Genomic DNA, 19,123 nt, shown 5'->3' on the forward strand with positions numbered 1-19,123 from the left:
AATGTTATTGTTCATAGTGATAAGATTCAACATTCTTGGTTAGGAGACCAAACCTAGAGAGAGTTGGTAGAGTCTTTGCTATCAATGGAGGGAAGGCCTCACACTTTGATACTGGGTGAAATATTTGTATGTAGACATTGGGTATATATGACTATATATATAAGTTGATAGTTGTTTTTACAGAGTTGAAGACGTATCTTGTAAAGACTTCAACAACTCCACGAACATCTAACCTTTTATTCCAAAGTGTTTGTCTTCCTACTAAATATTTGTCCTTCATAAGATGAACGAGGATTGTGTCTACAAAAAACACTCTTATGCTTACGTCAACAAAATATTAAACATGTAATTAATGAGAACGTAAATAAAATACATTAATGATTGTGTTATTTATAATATAATTATTAATTTTATGGTCCCTTACCTGGTATGAGCCTAGACTTTGGCCTAATGGTCCATTTATCTTTTATGAGCAAATATTTAATCATATTCTGATAACATTTACAAAACAGTCAGTATCCCATTTGTTATGAAAAACTCATATATAGAAGTATTCACTTGTAATTTGTACTGCATCGTTCTAAGATGAAATCAATATTGATATGATCGAGAGATACTCAACCATATACAATACAATAATTTTCACACCAACTTTCATAATAATAATCACTTCTACAACTTTTAACATTAAACTTATTGGAAGCACACATATTCAAAATAAATTTGATATGTCTATCTTTAAAAATATCCTAATATCATCTTAAAATTAAATTAATTATTAAATTTCGTTTATATATTGATTGTATTATATATTTAATTAAAATATTAGTTCATTATTTAATTTTTATTACTATGATCATATTATTCTATGTGATTACATAATTTTCTAGATATACATAGTTGTAGGAAGTTAGTAGTTTTTTTTATAATATTTGAAATTTGTAATATAGTATATATTTATATTTTTTGGAATAATATTCTTTTAATGTATACATAGGGTGTAACACTTACCAAATGTTTGTGTTTAAGGTGAGTTTGGATGGTATGCCATATTTGGAGATATCATCTTCATGTTAATAATTGAATTGCCTTTTTCACAAGCCATCTACTACTCTCATTTGTCCAATCCTATGATCTTTTGGGGTTGTTAAGAATATACATTTAATTTTTACTTTAATCCAGAGTCATCGATATATGTAACTAAATTTATGACTTGTGGTTACATGTCAACACACACATTTAATTCATTTGCTTTTTATGTTGCTTGTGCTACAACTGGTCTTCTCTCTTAAACGTGGGCCATATTCCAGTAATCTATAATTATATATAATAATTATACGTAATAATGAGGATATTTTTATTTAATACACACATGTTATCTTATACTACAAAAATAATATATCTTAGGGTTGATTATTTTTCGACAGTTTTCAAAACCTGAAGTAATTTTCGGAAGTTTTTTATTAAAGATCGCAGCTATGTTTTTTATTTTTTTATTTTTTAAAACTTTTCGATGGCTATACAAAAACTGTCCATAATATTTAATTTATCTCTTTTATGAATATTTTTTCAGTCCTTTTTCTCCTTTTTTTTAGCCTTCCTTTACGTATGTCTCTCAGTTTTTGAACTCATTTTTCCCAATCCTACTTCTTTCCCGCGTCGTTTATCTACGTTTCTCGGATTTTAGTTCGCGTCTCAAAGGCTTATCTTCGTGTCTTGAAGCCTTCACGTCTCGAACGTTGTTCTTCACATTTTCTTCACAAGGTGTGAAGTTCTCGCACAAGGAGCATGGCAAAGGAGGAGGTTTGTATTCGGTTTTGGTAGAGAGGAAACACAAGTTTCGGCGGCCAGGTGCAACCTCCATCCTCAGCGTCGCGCGGTGGGTACCACGGCGGTGACATCTTCGCGGCACGGGGACGGGCTTCGCTAGATACGGTTTGAATCGTGTTCTTTTTCTTTTTCCGATTCTTGTGATTTGGGGTTATGTCTATTTTATTCTTTAATAAACAACCGTTAAACTATCAAAACTACTTCATATTTATGTTTTATCTCATTATTTAAAAATTAAGCGAACATTTATTTCATTTATTTTAACTATGATTTTTCTTTAAATTTAATGTATCATATTGAAAAATATTTTATTTAAGCTATAATGTATAATTTTGTGGGGGCGTAAAGGCGATGTTCTATTGTATTAATATAAATTGGTTTTTATTCAAGACTTTGACTTCTTAAAACTATATTTCTTATCATTTAAATTTCCAGAGCAAGGAAAATAATAATTTTACATGACATTTGAATGTTACATTAATTTGATATGTTCAAACAACCTGGATTAATGTGCAGTCACTAGTAAAAAATATGCTTTTTAACTCGCCTAATAGACTTCGGTCTAAGAAAAATCGAAGCCTATCAGAAAGCGGTGACAATTTTGTAGTTTTGATGAATTTATATGCCTCGGTTCAGTGAGAACCGAAACATATAGCACATATCACAACCTATTAACTCGGTTAAAGGTGGAATCGATGTCTGTGTTTTGGCGTATTGACTCAGTTAAAGGAGAACCGAGGCCTATTACCTCTCGCACATGACCTACTCTCATATCTCCTTTTTCATTTTACACGAAACGCTTTTCTTTCCTCTCGCAGCAGAAGCAGAAACAAAAAGGGGAATCTCTCTTCTACCACTTGGCAGCCACTGCGCGAGGATGTTATTTCCTCCATTGCAGCAGCTTGCGCTCCGGAGGGGAGGCGCGATGGTGGCTGACGTCGAAAGCGGAGGAGAGGCGCGATGGTGGCCGGCGTCGAAAGCGGAGGGGAGGCGCGATGGTGGAGACGAGTACCGCGGCGGCGATGATGGGAGACTCGCCGATCTAAGGCGTTTGGCGAGCATAGAAGATGGTGCCTTGGAGATGATGGGAGGTTCGTCGATCTAAGAGTTGAACGAATCGCGGTGGTTTATGTGGAGGTGAGGTGGCGGCTAGGTCACAGCGAGACCGCAGCGAGGCTACGGCGAGATCGCAGCGAGGTGGCGGCGAGGTCGTGGCGAGGTCGCGGCAAGGGCGTCCTGCAGTGGTGGCGTTTCTGCAAGAAGGGGAGACATCAACCTTCATCTTTTCTTCTCTTTGTTCTGGTTTGGCCTTGCAGGAGCCTCTCTTCTTCCCCAAATCGTTCTCAGAGTGCGTGATGACAACCTCCGCAATGCTCATTGCATCAAAATCCATACTTTTTTTTCTGTTATTTTGGGAGCGATTTTGTTAGGCTAGTGTAGTTGTTGTTGGAGTGCTTGCTTCTGAGATTTGCTTCTGAGATTTGGTTCTGTATCTTTTGAGATTTGGTTCTGTGAAAGGGAAGGAAAATTCAATAACCCTTTTGCTTGGACTGTGGACTGTTTTGCTTGAACTGTGGATTGTGGACTGTGCAACGAAGAGGGAGAAGTGGACTGTGTAACGAAGAGGGAGAAGTGGACTGTGCATACCGAAAAAAAAACACGCTATTGCCTTGATTATCTAAGAACCGAGGCATAATCTGATCTCGTTTTAATCCGGTTCAGAACCGAGGCATAAAGCCACCCCTTTTTACCTCGTCCGTATATGCCTCGGTTGCAGAACCGGTGTCTATAAGCAAAATTAACCGATACTATTTCCCCTTACTGCAATAGTGAGTTAATAAAAGTAGTGAGTTAATAAAAGTAATAGTGAAAGATAAAAAATGAAGACTAATATGAAAAATGTTAAGAATATTATGTTAAAAAGGAAGAATGTCTTACTCCTTGTGTGAAACAAGAAAAGAGATTGAGTTGTAGTGGGTAATGTTTCTTCCACTTAACACAAATGTTCGTTGATTAGTGACTTTATGTATGATTTTCTTTCATTTTAACCAATTATTTTCGTGCATAGACATCATTTGGAGCGTCGTTGAGTTCTCTTTTTTCCCTCTTCGACGGTGGTTGTCTTCTCCTCACCCTCACAGCGACACCTATCTACTACCTTACCTTCATGGTTAGTTTCATTTTTTATTTTTTATGTATATTGGTTGTTGTATTTTCATTTGTTGTTGCACTTTTCATTGGTTGTTACTATTTCTAAAATTCTAGAAATTTTTGTAGTTCTTGTGTTGTATATTCATTTTTCATGGTTTCAATGGAAAAAAATATTGACAAAAACAACCTATAAATTGACGTTGGTTGTTCTTACAATAGACATCAATTTGTTCCATGTCTGAGGTCGGATTGTTCTATGTCCGATGTCAATTAACGTCAAATTTTTTAAATCTGACGTTAATTTAACATCTTCTAATATGATGTCGGCTTCAAATTTGACATCATAAGCCAAAAAACATCGACATTATATTGTGTTTTTACTAGTGAAAACTTTAATAACTTACGTATTAAATGAAACAATGTTGATTGTTGAGTAATTGAAGATGAAATAAAGTTTTAATAACTTCGTCTTCTATCCTTCCCTGTATTCTTGTAATGCCAACAATGTGAGTATTTTCAATATAATCTTTCCAACCTTTACTTTGAAGGAAAAGGTGGAAAAATTGATGAGATTTTAACGCTAGAGTTTCATTAATTACATGAGTCATTGGAAAGACTTCTATCACAAACTACCCACATTCAAAGATTCAAAGACTTCTATCCGAGATAATCTTTTCAACTTTCCTCTTCCGCTGTTACTCTTAATAAAATCCACTTAACACTTACCAAATGTTTGTGTTTAAGGTGAGTTTGGATGGTATGCCATATTTGGAGATATCATCTTCATGTTAATAATTGAATTGCCTTTTTCACAAGCCATCTACTACTCTCATTTGTCCAATCCTATGATCTTTTGGGGTTGTTAAGAATATACATTTAATTTTTACTTTAATCCAGAGTCATCGATATATGTAACTAAATTTATGACTTGTGGTTACATGTCAACACACACATTTAATTCATTTGCTTTTTATGTTGCTTGTGCTACAACTGGTCTTCTCTCTTAAACGTGGGCCATATTCCAGTAATCTATAATTATATATAATAATTATACGTAATAATGAGGATATTTTTATTTAATACACACATGTTATCTTATACTACAAAAATAATATATCTTAGGGTTGATTATTTTTCGACAGTTTTCAAAACCTGAAGTAATTTTCGGAAGTTTTTTATTAAAGATCGCAGCTATGTTTTTTATTTTTTTATTTTTTAAAACTTTTCGATGGCTATACAAAAACTGTCCATAATATTTAATTTATCTCTTTTATGAATATTTTTTCAGTCCTTTTTCTCCTTTTTTTTAGCCTTCCTTTACGTATGTCTCTCAGTTTTTGAACTCATTTTTCCCAATCCTACTTCTTTCCCGCGTCGTTTATCTACGTTTCTCGGATTTTAGTTCGCGTCTCAAAGGCTTATCTTCGTGTCTTGAAGCCTTCACGTCTCGAACGTTGTTCTTCACATTTTCTTCACAAGGTGTGAAGTTCTCGCACAAGGAGCATGGCAAAGGAGGAGGTTTGTATTCGGTTTTGGTAGAGAGGAAACACAAGTTTCGGCGGCCAGGTGCAACCTCCATCCTCAGCGTCGCGCGGTGGGTACCACGGCGGTGACATCTTCGCGGCACGGGGACGGGCTTCGCTAGATACGGTTTGAATCGTGTTCTTTTTCTTTTTCCGATTCTTGTGATTTGGGGTTATGTCTATTTTATTCTTTAATAAACAACCGTTAAACTATCAAAACTACTTCATATTTATGTTTTATCTCATTATTTAAAAATTAAGCGAACATTTATTTCATTTATTTTAACTATGATTTTTCTTTAAATTTAATGTATCATATTGAAAAATATTTTATTTAAGCTATAATGTATAATTTTGTGGGGGCGTAAAGGCGATGTTCTATTGTATTAATATAAATTGGTTTTTATTCAAGACTTTGACTTCTTAAAACTATATTTCTTATCATTTAAATTTCCAGAGCAAGGAAAATAATAATTTTACATGACATTTGAATGTTACATTAATTTGATATGTTCAAACAACCTGGATTAATGTGCAGTCACTAGTAAAAAATATGCTTTTTAACTCGCCTAATAGACTTCGGTCTAAGAAAAATCGAAGCCTATCAGAAAGCGGTGACAATTTTGTAGTTTTGATGAATTTATATGCCTCGGTTCAGTGAGAACCGAAACATATAGCACATATCACAACCTATTAACTCGGTTAAAGGTGGAATCGATGTCTGTGTTTTGGCGTATTGACTCAGTTAAAGGAGAACCGAGGCCTATTACCTCTCGCACATGACCTACTCTCATATCTCCTTTTTCATTTTACACGAAACGCTTTTCTTTCCTCTCGCAGCAGAAGCAGAAACAAAAAGGGGAATCTCTCTTCTACCACTTGGCAGCCACTGCGCGAGGATGTTATTTCCTCCATTGCAGCAGCTTGCGCTCCGGAGGGGAGGCGCGATGGTGGCTGACGTCGAAAGCGGAGGAGAGGCGCGATGGTGGCCGGCGTCGAAAGCGGAGGGGAGGCGCGATGGTGGAGACGAGTACCGCGGCGGCGATGATGGGAGACTCGCCGATCTAAGGCGTTTGGCGAGCATAGAAGATGGTGCCTTGGAGATGATGGGAGGTTCGTCGATCTAAGAGTTGAACGAATCGCGGTGGTTTATGTGGAGGTGAGGTGGCGGCTAGGTCACAGCGAGACCGCAGCGAGGCTACGGCGAGATCGCAGCGAGGTGGCGGCGAGGTCGTGGCGAGGTCGCGGCAAGGGCGTCCTGCAGTGGTGGCGTTTCTGCAAGAAGGGGAGACATCAACCTTCATCTTTTCTTCTCTTTGTTCTGGTTTGGCCTTGCAGGAGCCTCTCTTCTTCCCCAAATCGTTCTCAGAGTGCGTGATGACAACCTCCGCAATGCTCATTGCATCAAAATCCATACTTTTTTTTCTGTTATTTTGGGAGCGATTTTGTTAGGCTAGTGTAGTTGTTGTTGGAGTGCTTGCTTCTGAGATTTGCTTCTGAGATTTGGTTCTGTATCTTTTGAGATTTGGTTCTGTGAAAGGGAAGGAAAATTCAATAACCCTTTTGCTTGGACTGTGGACTGTTTTGCTTGAACTGTGGATTGTGGACTGTGCAACGAAGAGGGAGAAGTGGACTGTGTAACGAAGAGGGAGAAGTGGACTGTGCATACCGAAAAAAAAACACGCTATTGCCTTGATTATCTAAGAACCGAGGCATAATCTGATCTCGTTTTAATCCGGTTCAGAACCGAGGCATAAAGCCACCCCTTTTTACCTCGTCCGTATATGCCTCGGTTGCAGAACCGGTGTCTATAAGCAAAATTAACCGATACTATTTCCCCTTACTGCAATAGTGAGTTAATAAAAGTAGTGAGTTAATAAAAGTAATAGTGAAAGATAAAAAATGAAGACTAATATGAAAAATGTTAAGAATATTATGTTAAAAAGGAAGAATGTCTTACTCCTTGTGTGAAACAAGAAAAGAGATTGAGTTGTAGTGGGTAATGTTTCTTCCACTTAACACAAATGTTCGTTGATTAGTGACTTTATGTATGATTTTCTTTCATTTTAACCAATTATTTTCGTGCATAGACATCATTTGGAGCGTCGTTGAGTTCTCTTTTTTCCCTCTTCGACGGTGGTTGTCTTCTCCTCACCCTCACAGCGACACCTATCTACTACCTTACCTTCATGGTTAGTTTCATTTTTTATTTTTTATGTATATTGGTTGTTGTATTTTCATTTGTTGTTGCACTTTTCATTGGTTGTTACTATTTCTAAAATTCTAGAAATTTTTGTAGTTCTTGTGTTGTATATTCATTTTTCATGGTTTCAATGGAAAAAAATATTGACAAAAACAACCTATAAATTGACGTTGGTTGTTCTTACAATAGACATCAATTTGTTCCATGTCTGAGGTCGGATTGTTCTATGTCCGATGTCAATTAACGTCAAATTTTTTAAATCTGACGTTAATTTAACATCTTCTAATATGATGTCGGCTTCAAATTTGACATCATAAGCCAAAAAACATCGACATTATATTGTGTTTTTACTAGTGAAAACTTTAATAACTTACGTATTAAATGAAACAATGTTGATTGTTGAGTAATTGAAGATGAAATAAAGTTTTAATAACTTCGTCTTCTATCCTTCCCTGTATTCTTGTAATGCCAACAATGTGAGTATTTTCAATATAATCTTTCCAACCTTTACTTTGAAGGAAAAGGTGGAAAAATTGATGAGATTTTAACGCTAGAGTTTCATTAATTACATGAGTCATTGGAAAGACTTCTATCACAAACTACCCACATTCAAAGATTCAAAGACTTCTATCCGAGATAATCTTTTCAACTTTCCTCTTCCGCTGTTACTCTTAATAAAATCCACTCACTATACATAAACCATAAGACCTACAGTATCACATGGACGTATCATTCAAATGTCAAATTCAAATACATGTAATACCATTACTCTATAACTAATACATGGTAGTGTTTGATTTCTTTTTTCAAATGACTTATATTAATAATCCAAGATATTCTTTTGATCTGAGTTGTTATTTTCTTCATATTTAAATTAAAATTCTATTTAACTAATATGAATATATATATATATATATATATATATATATATAACTATTGACATGAAATATATTAAATTAAAATTAAGAATTAAGATCGAAAATTTTGCATAATTGCTGCGAAAATAGGAAAAATTAAGAAAAAAATATAAATTCTTTTATTAAGTCTTCTTCTTGAAACAATATCTAGAGAAAATGTAAGTATAAAATATATGCTATGTATAATACTTTTGCTTTGAATCAATAGGAAAACATATTTACGATATATATATATATATATATATATATATATATATATATATATATATATATATATATTGATATATATATATATATATATATATATATATATATATATATATATATATATATTGATATACGCACTGATAAACTGTTTTATATCTGTAATTTTACATCTCACGATAAAAGATAAAATTTTGTATATTGAAATAACATCATGGATAAGTTAGAGTTTGATTTTAAAGGTATATTACATTTTATAATTAAATAATCGAATTTTAATTCAATTTTATAAAAATTTGATATTAAATATGAAACTTATCTAATTGTAAATAGAATAAATAATAAGAGTAGTTTCTATGTTAGAACCTAAAAGTAACAAAATCTTAAACAATTACTTTATATTACACTTATTTAGTGTGACGAGGGTGAAAGTTATTTAAATTCATAGATAAAACAATGTATTCATTTAGTGAGCATAACAAATGTATGTACTTAAATTTATTAATCTACCAAAGGATGTACATGCTTCAAAAAATACATTTATATCATCATTAAATTAAGAATTTTGTTTGAGTATATTTAACATAAATAATATAAAAGCAAATAAATGCTAAAGAATTAGATATTAATTTTAAAAACCTCATTAAGCATATTTATAATAAAGTTAATAATTAAAAATGAAACACGTCGCCTGAGAGATTCGAACTCTCGCGGGGAAACCCCATGTACTTAGCAGGCACACGCCTTAACCACTCGGTCAAAGCGACGTTATGTTATATTTTAATATTGTTACATTTTAACAATACTTAATATGTTCTAACTTCAACGACATTATAATTAGTAAAGAAAATAAGCAGAGAATTAATACAGAGTGTTTATCTTGATGCTTTCGTAGTGGGGTCAACTATTTTCTTGTATACAAAATATTATTGGCCGGCAAAAAAATGGGGTTGATCTATGCTAGTCATTTCTTTCTGCACCCTCCTACTTTCCACCAAAGTGGTTAAAAGCTCCAATTGTCCCGGCCTCCATCATCACCCTTTTGCTGATGATCATTTTATGGTTAGTTTAATTTAAATAAGGTTAATTTACTTGTATATTTATTTAAAGGAGTAGAATTTTTTAATATTACAAAATAGGGCATAATCAGATGAAAATTGTCAACTTTAATAGGTAAAGTCATTCTTGTTGATACGACTTTAGAGTAAGAATGAAGTTATATAATGTATGACTTTTTTTTTTAATTGAAGTTGTCTACTTAACTAGAGAATAACATTATCTGAAAATTTGTGACCACTTTTTCATGTCTTTTGATCCTAAGTATACTAACACTTTACAAAGCAAGAATTTAACTCAAATCTCACAACATTCTACAATAAAAGTATAAGAAAAGTCAAATACAAGTTTAAAGTGTCTTTGATTGTGGAAAAAAACATGGACTTAAAGTCCATTATATAGTTACCGCACTCACTCCATAGCTTATCCTAGGTGATGTGGAACTTTCCAAAACATATTATTTTCACCAGCCAATAATTATCAACATGCATAATCATATTAGGCCACAATATCATAAACATATCCACACACAATATACATAAACCATTATTTTAGTATACATCTAATCATGTGTGTTTGTATGTATGTATATATCGAATCACATATGCATCTCTGGTTAAATACAACATCAACATATGTATGTCATTTGAGCTTCATCTTTGTTTATTGACGTTATTCCCTCATATAAAGGAAGACTTTCTTGCTTGAGTGACGTTATGTTCTTCAATAACTTTGGATGAGAGAGAATTAAGGCGGTTTATTTCATTCAATTGTCCTTCCGTTACCTAAGTGACCATCTTTAGAGGAGAAAGAATTGGTTTGATCATCTCTTACTTAACCACTCATTCATTGCTTGAACAACTACAATCCTTCCATATCACTCAACCATCACATTATTGCTTGAGAAAGTAGACTTTGTTGCAAATTCAACAAGTTCTAAAAAATGTCATCCACATTTCCTCCTCAATGCTTAAGTAACCACTTGTTACTTAAGCAATGAAAGTATGAGATAGGAGAAACTTCTCTTGACAGCCCTGCTTAATTTATAAAAAGCTTAATTTATAAAAGACAATTGTGCTTTTGGTCATGATAATTGACATTATCATGTTTATTTTCATATTTTATTGATATTTTTGTTATTAAATTTTTAAATAATTAAAGTTTTATTAAATAATTTTAGAAAGATAAGTATTTTATCTTTTGTTTATAGATAATTAAGGTTTTATTTAATAATTTAAAAGTATAGGTATTTGGTTTATAATTTTGCAAATAAATAGAAATAATTCAAAATTAAAAAATATACTGAGTTGGTTATTTCAAGTATAAATTTAAGTACAAATTTCAGACTCAGTCCAATTATGAAAGTCTTTAAATAAAAGGCTCCATAGAGTTAGAAAAAAACCCCTATAAATCTTGCCTTTTGGGGAGACATGAAACTTGATCTAAAATGAGAGAAAGCAAAGGCTCATTCTAGAGGCTAGAGACATTCATCGTTATTCTTTTCTAGTGTTTAGAACCTATGAGATTAACTAACTTCCTTATTCACGGGGATGTTGGATGTAATGTATCTTAACTCTTTGTAATTTCTGTTATTCGGTGTGTTTCTTTTTCATTACTCTTGTGTTCTATTCTCCATCTTAACTACATGAATTGATTGATTGCATATTTATGGGTATTTGATCATTAGATGAAATATTAGAACCTATACTAGGATAGAACAACTAATTGATTGTGGATTTAGACATAGAGTTCATCATTGGTCATTCTTAACATTTGAACTTAATGCTTAATGTGAACACTTAATAAAAAAAAATCTAAGACATTAAGATTTTTATTAATAAGTTTATACTTGTCTATAAGACATTAGGACTTATTAGAAGTGGTGTAAATGCTAGATTAAAAATTATGAAGTTTGTTGTTTTCACATTGAATTGGAACATGAAATCCAACTTTAGAGAAGTCTCAATTGCATTTATTAGTTTTATCATTTAATTGCTTTCAATAATTTAAATTTTATCTTATGAAAAATTTATTCCTTTTATTATTTTAAATTGTTTAACCTAAATCAATAAATAATCACAATTTTACTGAACAACACGAGTCTCAACTTGAAAATGATATTTGGATTTATCCACTTTATTATTTGTACGATTTAATACCCTTGTCAATATTGTAATAAGTTTTTGGAGTTGTTATCGAATATTGACGTTTTATTTAATAAATTGCATTTTATTTACCAATTTAGGTTTAAATAGTTTGTATTACTTTTATTTTTATTATTTACATGTTTAGTTAAATTTTATTTATAATTAAAACAAATTGTTTAACTTGTCCTTTCTAGTGTTTCCTTATTTTGCATTATAGACATGATCATCATGGAGTTTTATCAACCTAAACTAAAGATTATTCCTAGAAGATGGAGATCAAAATGGTCAAAGAAATGGATTGTTAAAGAAGTCAAAGCTTATAGGAGTGTTGAAATTGAAGATCTTTACCCAAAAAGGACTAGAATGGTGACTTGTGAAAAATTTGAGCCTTATAGCTGTGATGAAGAGAAGAAGCACCCTAAAAAGATTGATCACGAACCATGAATACTAGGCATCAAGTTAAAAGACGTTAAACAAGCGCTTGTTGGGAGACAACCATATATTTTCTAAGTTTTTTAAATTTTCTAAGGTATTTATTTATTTTTAAAAATTTTCACATCAACCGCTAGGCTAGTGTTGCTCGCCTAGTGACCAAATGTCATTGTTTCACAACTTGTTAGGCGACCTAAACTCGTTGGGCATCCTAAGCTCGCCTAACAAAATTTTGCATCTCTTTTTTTAAGAAAAGAAGTTTTTTTTTTTCTTTATTTATATTTGAATAATTTAATTTTTCTATTTCTCTTTTATTTTTGTATTAATGAATTGTCAAATTTTTAATATGTGTCTACATTTACTTAATCTTAAACTTATTCTAATTGTGACTTTTAATTCTATGTTAGATACTCTCGAGCATTGATTTTCTTGTCTCACAATTGTGCATATAATTGAGGTAACTATTGTGTATATAATTGAGATAAATATTGATTGAGAGAATATTTAGTGTTTTCCATTAAATGAGTCTTTGTTTATTGTGAGAGTATGACATATTGTTTAATATTTGAGTATTGTGAACTTGTGTGTAAAGAGTTATAAGGGAAGCAAATTATTTTCATAAAATTACTTTTTACCTGATTCTTATTAATACAATCACCTAAATGGTTAAAAAAGATAAAGAAAATTGTTTTGAATAATGTGTTTAAAGCGTTTTGGCTAACTAACCAATATGTTAATCATATGTTGTTAACCTTTTTTAGCATAATTGTTTCATTCTTTTACCCTTAGCCTTTAGAGAGAAAAAATATCGTGTCCCACACCTTAGCAAGGAGAACAAGTTAATGTTGAGTAAAATAAAAGTATGAGATCATTTGGTTGAATAAATTTAGGGTAGGGTATCATTACCCAACCCCAAGAAAAAATATATGTGAATATATATATATATATATATATATATATATATGAAAAAAAAAAGAGAAAAAGACAACAAATTCCAAGTGATAAAAAATGGTCATGTTATAAGAAAGATATGAAAATTTTTGGGAAAATTATTTTGTAGAGAATATCATGTTACCATCAATTATTTACATTTGGTTGTTTCTCTTAGTATTAATGGTGTTTTTGAATTCTTGAAAAATCATATTTCTTCTAGTCAAACCTCATTATAACCTATGAAAGACATTTTGATCTACCCCTTGTATGAATTGTGTAAATTAGATGATATGTAAAAGTTAATGAAGTGGTTTTGTAATATGTTGATTATGAGTGATCATTAATAAACACTTGTGTGTAAAACAAAATACTCATTCTTTGTGAGCTATTTTTTTAATTCAATAGTATGATTATTATATCTTATATTGTTTTTAGGATTGAAGTGAATAAACAGCGTGTCATTTTATCTTGAGTTTTGAAGATACAAGTAAAATTATCTTCTAGTTGCATGATTAAGATTAATTGAAAAGTCATTTGGTTATGTGTTAGTATGACAAGTTGACATGAGTCTTTAGTTTTATTTTTCATAAAATATGAAAAAGTTTAAGAGTATTTTGATAATTCATATTATCATGTTTTTTTATATTTATTTTTATCTTTTTTATTTGTATTTTTGTTATTATCTTTTTAAATAATTAAGAGTTTATCAAATAATTTTAGAAAAGATAAATATTTTATTTTATTTAGATAATTAAGGTTTTATTTAATAATTTGGAAAATATAAGTATTTGCTTTATAATTTTACTAAACAACTTTAATTTATATGAAAAACGATACATGAACTTTATTGGTATAATTGATATTATTGGTATAATTGATATTATTGCGATAGACCTAACCAAAGAGAAAATGTAAATGATAACATTCATACAACAACAACAGAACATTATGAAATTAACCTCACAGAAACACATTTCAAATCTCACATATCAGTGTTCTGTTTTCTGAGGATGTCCCAGGAAGGTAGCATCAGCGTTCTCATCACTGCAATAGAGGCAAGGATGCTGATCAAACCCCTGACCTTGCAGCACCTTCCTCGCCCTCACCACCACCTCTCTGTTGCTCAACCCACCCTCCTTCTCCCTCACCACCATCTCCACCGCGTTGCTGAATGCCCCGTAGGCTTTCCCGGCGACGCCAGGGTTCATGTCCGCCGACGTCTCGTCCGCCTGGCACCCGCTCAGCAGGATCCCCTCGTCGGGTCCTAGCGCCTCCAACAGAGCATGCGACGCCGTTTGGAACCTCAAACTTGCGTTGGAGCCGAAGAGTTCTAGCATATGGGTGCCGATGTCCGTGGCGGTGGCTTTTGTTAGGGAAGATAGGTGTTGCTGTATGAAATCATAAGGGATTGTCTTGTGGGTAAGGGTGTAACTGGTTTTCGATGTGGAACCTTTCTGAACCGATGAAGATGGACCTATTTGCTCTTTCTCTTTGTCGATGAGTCCTCCACTGTGGCACGAGTCTGAGAGGATTGTCAAGCTTGCACCCTTTGCTAGCCTGTTTACCAGTTGCCGGAAGTCCAAATCTGAAAAATGAGTAATGATATTTTCATAGCTTATTTTTCATACAACTACTTTACCTGAGCATGGTTAAGGTGTTGGAGTTATTGTGCAAATTTAAAGATGAATGATGTGATGTGAAGTGAAGTGAGAAGTGAATATTTCAAGGTAACTATACAAACCAGTGATGAGATTGAAGTCACAAGGCACAATAGCCTCCTCATGGTGGACGGTGTGGCCATGTTTCTTGGAAGGGATTCTGGTTCCATGTCCACTGTAATGAAAATATAGCACATCCCCTTCTTTAGCTCCATCAACCATCTTAGCCAGTGCCTGCTTGATGTTAGCACCAGTGGGCAATTTACAAGAGTTTGGTGCATCAGTGAGCACCTCAATGTTACTGTCATCAAACCCAAATCGCTTCACCAGAGTCTCCTTTATGGCCAACACATCGTTTATGCAACCATGCAGCTCATTTGCGGTGTTGGGGTAGTTGCAACCCACCAAAACTGCCACCCTCTTCTTCTGCGCCTCCATTTTTTGGTTTCACTTCAAAGATGTGAAGACAGTGAATAAAACAAAGTTTGTCAGAAAGATTGGTTTCTCTGTGTGATTATTGCTCGCTTAGTTTCCTCCATTTATATAGTTCTCCGGGGAGCATTGCATTCGGCTACCCCTTTGGATTTGCCACAAGCAACATTATGAGACGCTTGTGTTGGCTTACAAGCCAGGGAACTTCTGTTTTGGACAAAAACATGCTGTGTGTGAAGAACTTCGCTCAACTAACAATTGCAACTTTGCAATGTTATTTGGGAAACAATAATTAGAGTAATTTATGTTGCAGCGGGAAAAGTTGTTAGCTGCAGGAATCACTAATTTATATAACAAGTTCAATTTAAAGATGCCAATTGGTGAATCTGAAGTTGTTACCTCTTTGAGTACTTGGATAAGGAAATTTCCAAAGCGGTTTAAAAGGGATTTTTCTTGAAGACTATGAAAAGGGTGAATGAATAGTGACATGAATTTGGTGAAATCACCTTCTTTTTTGCCCTTTCTGGTTAGTTTTTAAGTAACAAGAAAGAAAGAACGTGTTTCCTATTTGACTTTGAAGTAACTTTTATTAAGCAGAGAAGAATATTTAACTTAGACTTTTGACTGTCTCTGGAATCTTGAAAGTTTGATCCAAGTCTAAGCAACAACGATACTAGTTAGTCCCTTCACGTATATGAATCGAATCTAACACTTGAAAATGATATCAAAGACACGTATACAATCAGCTAAGGCCAGGTTCGTTTGCCTGTAACTTATTTGATTATTTTACAGCAGGTTGATAAGTGTAAGCAGATTCTCTACATAGAGTCTCTAATTATTGAGAACTTTCAAATTTTCAAATTTTATTGGTTTGCACCAATCATTTATAGACGAAGGGATTCGTGGCTTTCGAGAATTTCAAAACAACTGATTATTATTATTATTATTATTTTTAATAAAAGATCTAATAGACGAACTTTTGTTATTTTTAGTTAAATCTCCGAACTAAAAAGTAAAGCTAAGCTATCACATGGCCATTCTCAGATTACCTGCAAGGTAAGCTAAGCTTTATAAACATATTTTTGTTTAAAATAAGTTAATTAATCTTATCATCGTTGTGTTCATCATATAGCCCTTGCGTGCAAGTAAACCTCATATAGTGTACACATTTCTCCCACGGGCACAAAAATGTGAGGTAGAAGGACAAAAAAGTTATGGACATGACACGAGTTTCCCATCCAAATTAAACATTTTAAGGTATCATTCTTTGTGGCTGAAACATTACAATACAGAATTAGTTTGATTTGGACAAAACAAATCCTATGTTTAAAATTCATTTGAAAGAGTTATTATTTTTGAATTCTTTTTTAAAACAAGTCCATGATTAGAATGTTTGGAACAAGCCCCTATTTACTGTGCCTAAGGTTATAACGTAACATTATTTCCCTTGGATCTATCTTTTTTCCTTGCAAAATCCTCACATTCATCATCAGCCGAACTTGCAACTAAGTTCTATATACATATAGACAAGTGATAGGTTAAAATTTCATCATGCTGGCTCAAAGATCTTTCAGATTCAGAATAAAAAAATGAAAATAAAAAATGTTCAAAGATCTTTCCAAACATTAAAGTCAGTACTTGAGGCACTATTGTTCATAACACTGTCTTGACAACCTATAAAGAAGATACTCCGAGTGGAATCAATGTTCACTAAAGCATGAGCTTTGTCAACCGGACTTGTAGCTACAGCAATTTCATCCCTCCCAATGGTCACTTCAGCATAACCATCATCTTGCTCACTGTTCTCCAACTGCATAATTCAACCATTTTGCAACTCATGATTCAGAGTCATGGTTAACAATATTTCATAACAAAAATCTTGTTTACTTATCATTTTAATCATTTAGTCATTTTCATTTTAAACAAAGTTTAATTTTGGTGTACTAGCAATTAAAGAAATTTACCATGTGCCACTTTCACACTCTGTTCTGCATTCATAAATCCCTCTTAATATAACTTTTATAAATTAGATAATCATATACAAATTATAATCACTGTATTTTATTAAATTTTTAAAAAATTATTTTCCATATTTAATTACTTATTTAGTTCCTGTACTTACATATAGATTTTAATATGTTTAGTCTTTATACATGCTGATTTAATGGTGTTTGTACTCGCTTTTTTTTTTTTTTTTTAAAGTGTTTTTTAATGAAATAAGCAGACATCTGTTAATGTTTGGTATAATCTACTTATTTTAAAAATAAGCACTTTACAAATTATGGATAAATTTCCTTGTTTTTTTTTCCTTAATGAGATAAATAAATTTCAACTTTTTTTCTATATTTATGTTAAAAATAAGAAATTTTCTGTGCATTTTTTTTTTGTAAATAGAAAAGCAAAGTCTATCTTCTTCTTAAATAAGTAATTCTTTTAAAAATCACTTCACAAACATTTACTTTAAGTTCAATATTTTTAGTTATTCTGAATTTAGAAAGTAAAAGTTAAAACATGGTACATGTAAGAGAAATTAAAATGGTGGAAATGATTTATTTTTAATTATAAGAATGAAAAGAAAATAAATAAGTTTCTTTTTTTAATTACAAGTGAGAATGTACAGTGAAAGTACATAGAGTGAAGGATGATGAAGATGACGAAGAAGATGAGTAAGTGCAGATTGTTACCCTAAACCTGGTTGCAGCGCCCCAAATGAGAAAAGTCTCGTTACAATGGTGGTGTCTGTGATTTCCTCTTCGCTTCCCAGGCCGAATTTCTCCCACGTGAAGCGACGAACACGTCACAGCTCCACCTGCACAACACAACACAAAATAAATAACTCCTCAAAATATCTCTCCATGCCGAACGAACCAAGAACAACGAGAACACCACGAAACGACGACGCATTGAAATTGCATGAAGAAAGGCACGATTGGAACCTGAAAGGCCGGAATCGAGTGCGAGAACGATAGGATCGAAGAGCCAGCCGCGGTTGTCCTTGGCGATGTGGGAAGCGTGGAACCTGACGAGGTTGACGAGCGCGTCGCGGTGGGAGGAGTGAGGGGGAGTGTGGTAGACGAGCTGGACCCGGAGTGAGATCCACGCGAGAAAGAGGAAGATGGCGAGAAGGATGGGGATGGAGTGCGGTCGCTGGAGGAACCACGTGATGACGGAGGGACGGATCTGTTGCGACGTCGTCGTTTGGGAGTTTATGAAACTCGTTCTTCTCTGGGTCGACATTGTGCAGCTGTTCGTTTATCTCTGTTTTGTTATCTCTGCTTTTCTCGTGGATCAAATTTTATAGTGTGCTGTATTTTGCATAAGGTATTTGGTCGAAAATCTTATCTGCTATACTATAGTGTAAGAAAACAAAACCATTTCTTTATAGGATTTAAAACATAATAACAAAAGACGATGTCTATTTTAAAACTAACATATCATAATTTCTGAAAAAATAATTCTTAGACAAAGTTTGTAATTTTTTTTATAAAATAATTATTATATTATGATATACTTGTAAAATTATCAATTAGCTTATTAGATATTTCACAGGAGTTTATTTTTTTGGGAAATGTGTAAAATCTTCTCTCTTAAAAGAATTAAAATTTTAAAATAAAATAATTTAATTTTTAAAGTAGAG

At 32.8% G+C, this 19,123-nt stretch overlaps 2 protein-coding genes and 1 non-coding gene across 3 annotated transcripts; all 3 read right to left on the reverse strand.

Moving 5' to 3' along the window:
- Nucleotides 1-9,513: 9,513 nt before the first annotated feature.
- Nucleotides 9,514-9,595, reverse strand: TRNAS-GCU (transfer RNA serine (anticodon GCU)). The gene has a single exon. It is a non-coding gene; the product is annotated as a tRNA-Ser (tRNA).
- Nucleotides 9,596-14,291: 4,696 nt separating this feature from the next.
- LOC108328531 (metacaspase-9) lies at nt 14,292-15,593 on the reverse strand. Its single transcript, XM_017562410.2, has 2 exons — nt 15,138-15,593; nt 14,292-14,981 (listed from the first exon to the last, which is right to left on the reverse strand). The coding sequence occupies exons 1-2, from the start codon at nt 15,490-15,492 to the stop codon at nt 14,386-14,388; spliced, it is 951 nt and encodes a 316-aa protein (XP_017417899.1). The 5' UTR covers nt 15,493-15,593; the 3' UTR covers nt 14,292-14,385.
- A 1,429-nt stretch (nt 15,594-17,022) lies between these two features.
- LOC108328557 (uncharacterized) lies at nt 17,023-18,815 on the reverse strand. Its single transcript, XM_017562437.2, has 3 exons — nt 18,423-18,815; nt 18,171-18,295; nt 17,023-17,296 (listed from the first exon to the last, which is right to left on the reverse strand). The coding sequence occupies exons 1-3, from the start codon at nt 18,721-18,723 to the stop codon at nt 17,093-17,095; spliced, it is 630 nt and encodes a 209-aa protein (XP_017417926.1). The 5' UTR covers nt 18,724-18,815; the 3' UTR covers nt 17,023-17,092.
- Nucleotides 18,816-19,123: the final 308 nt, after the last annotated feature.

The sequence above is a fragment of the Vigna angularis genome, chromosome 2, assembly GCF_016808095.1.
Source record: "Vigna angularis cultivar LongXiaoDou No.4 chromosome 2, ASM1680809v1, whole genome shotgun sequence".
Lineage (NCBI taxonomy): Eukaryota > Viridiplantae > Streptophyta > Magnoliopsida > Fabales > Fabaceae > Vigna > Vigna angularis.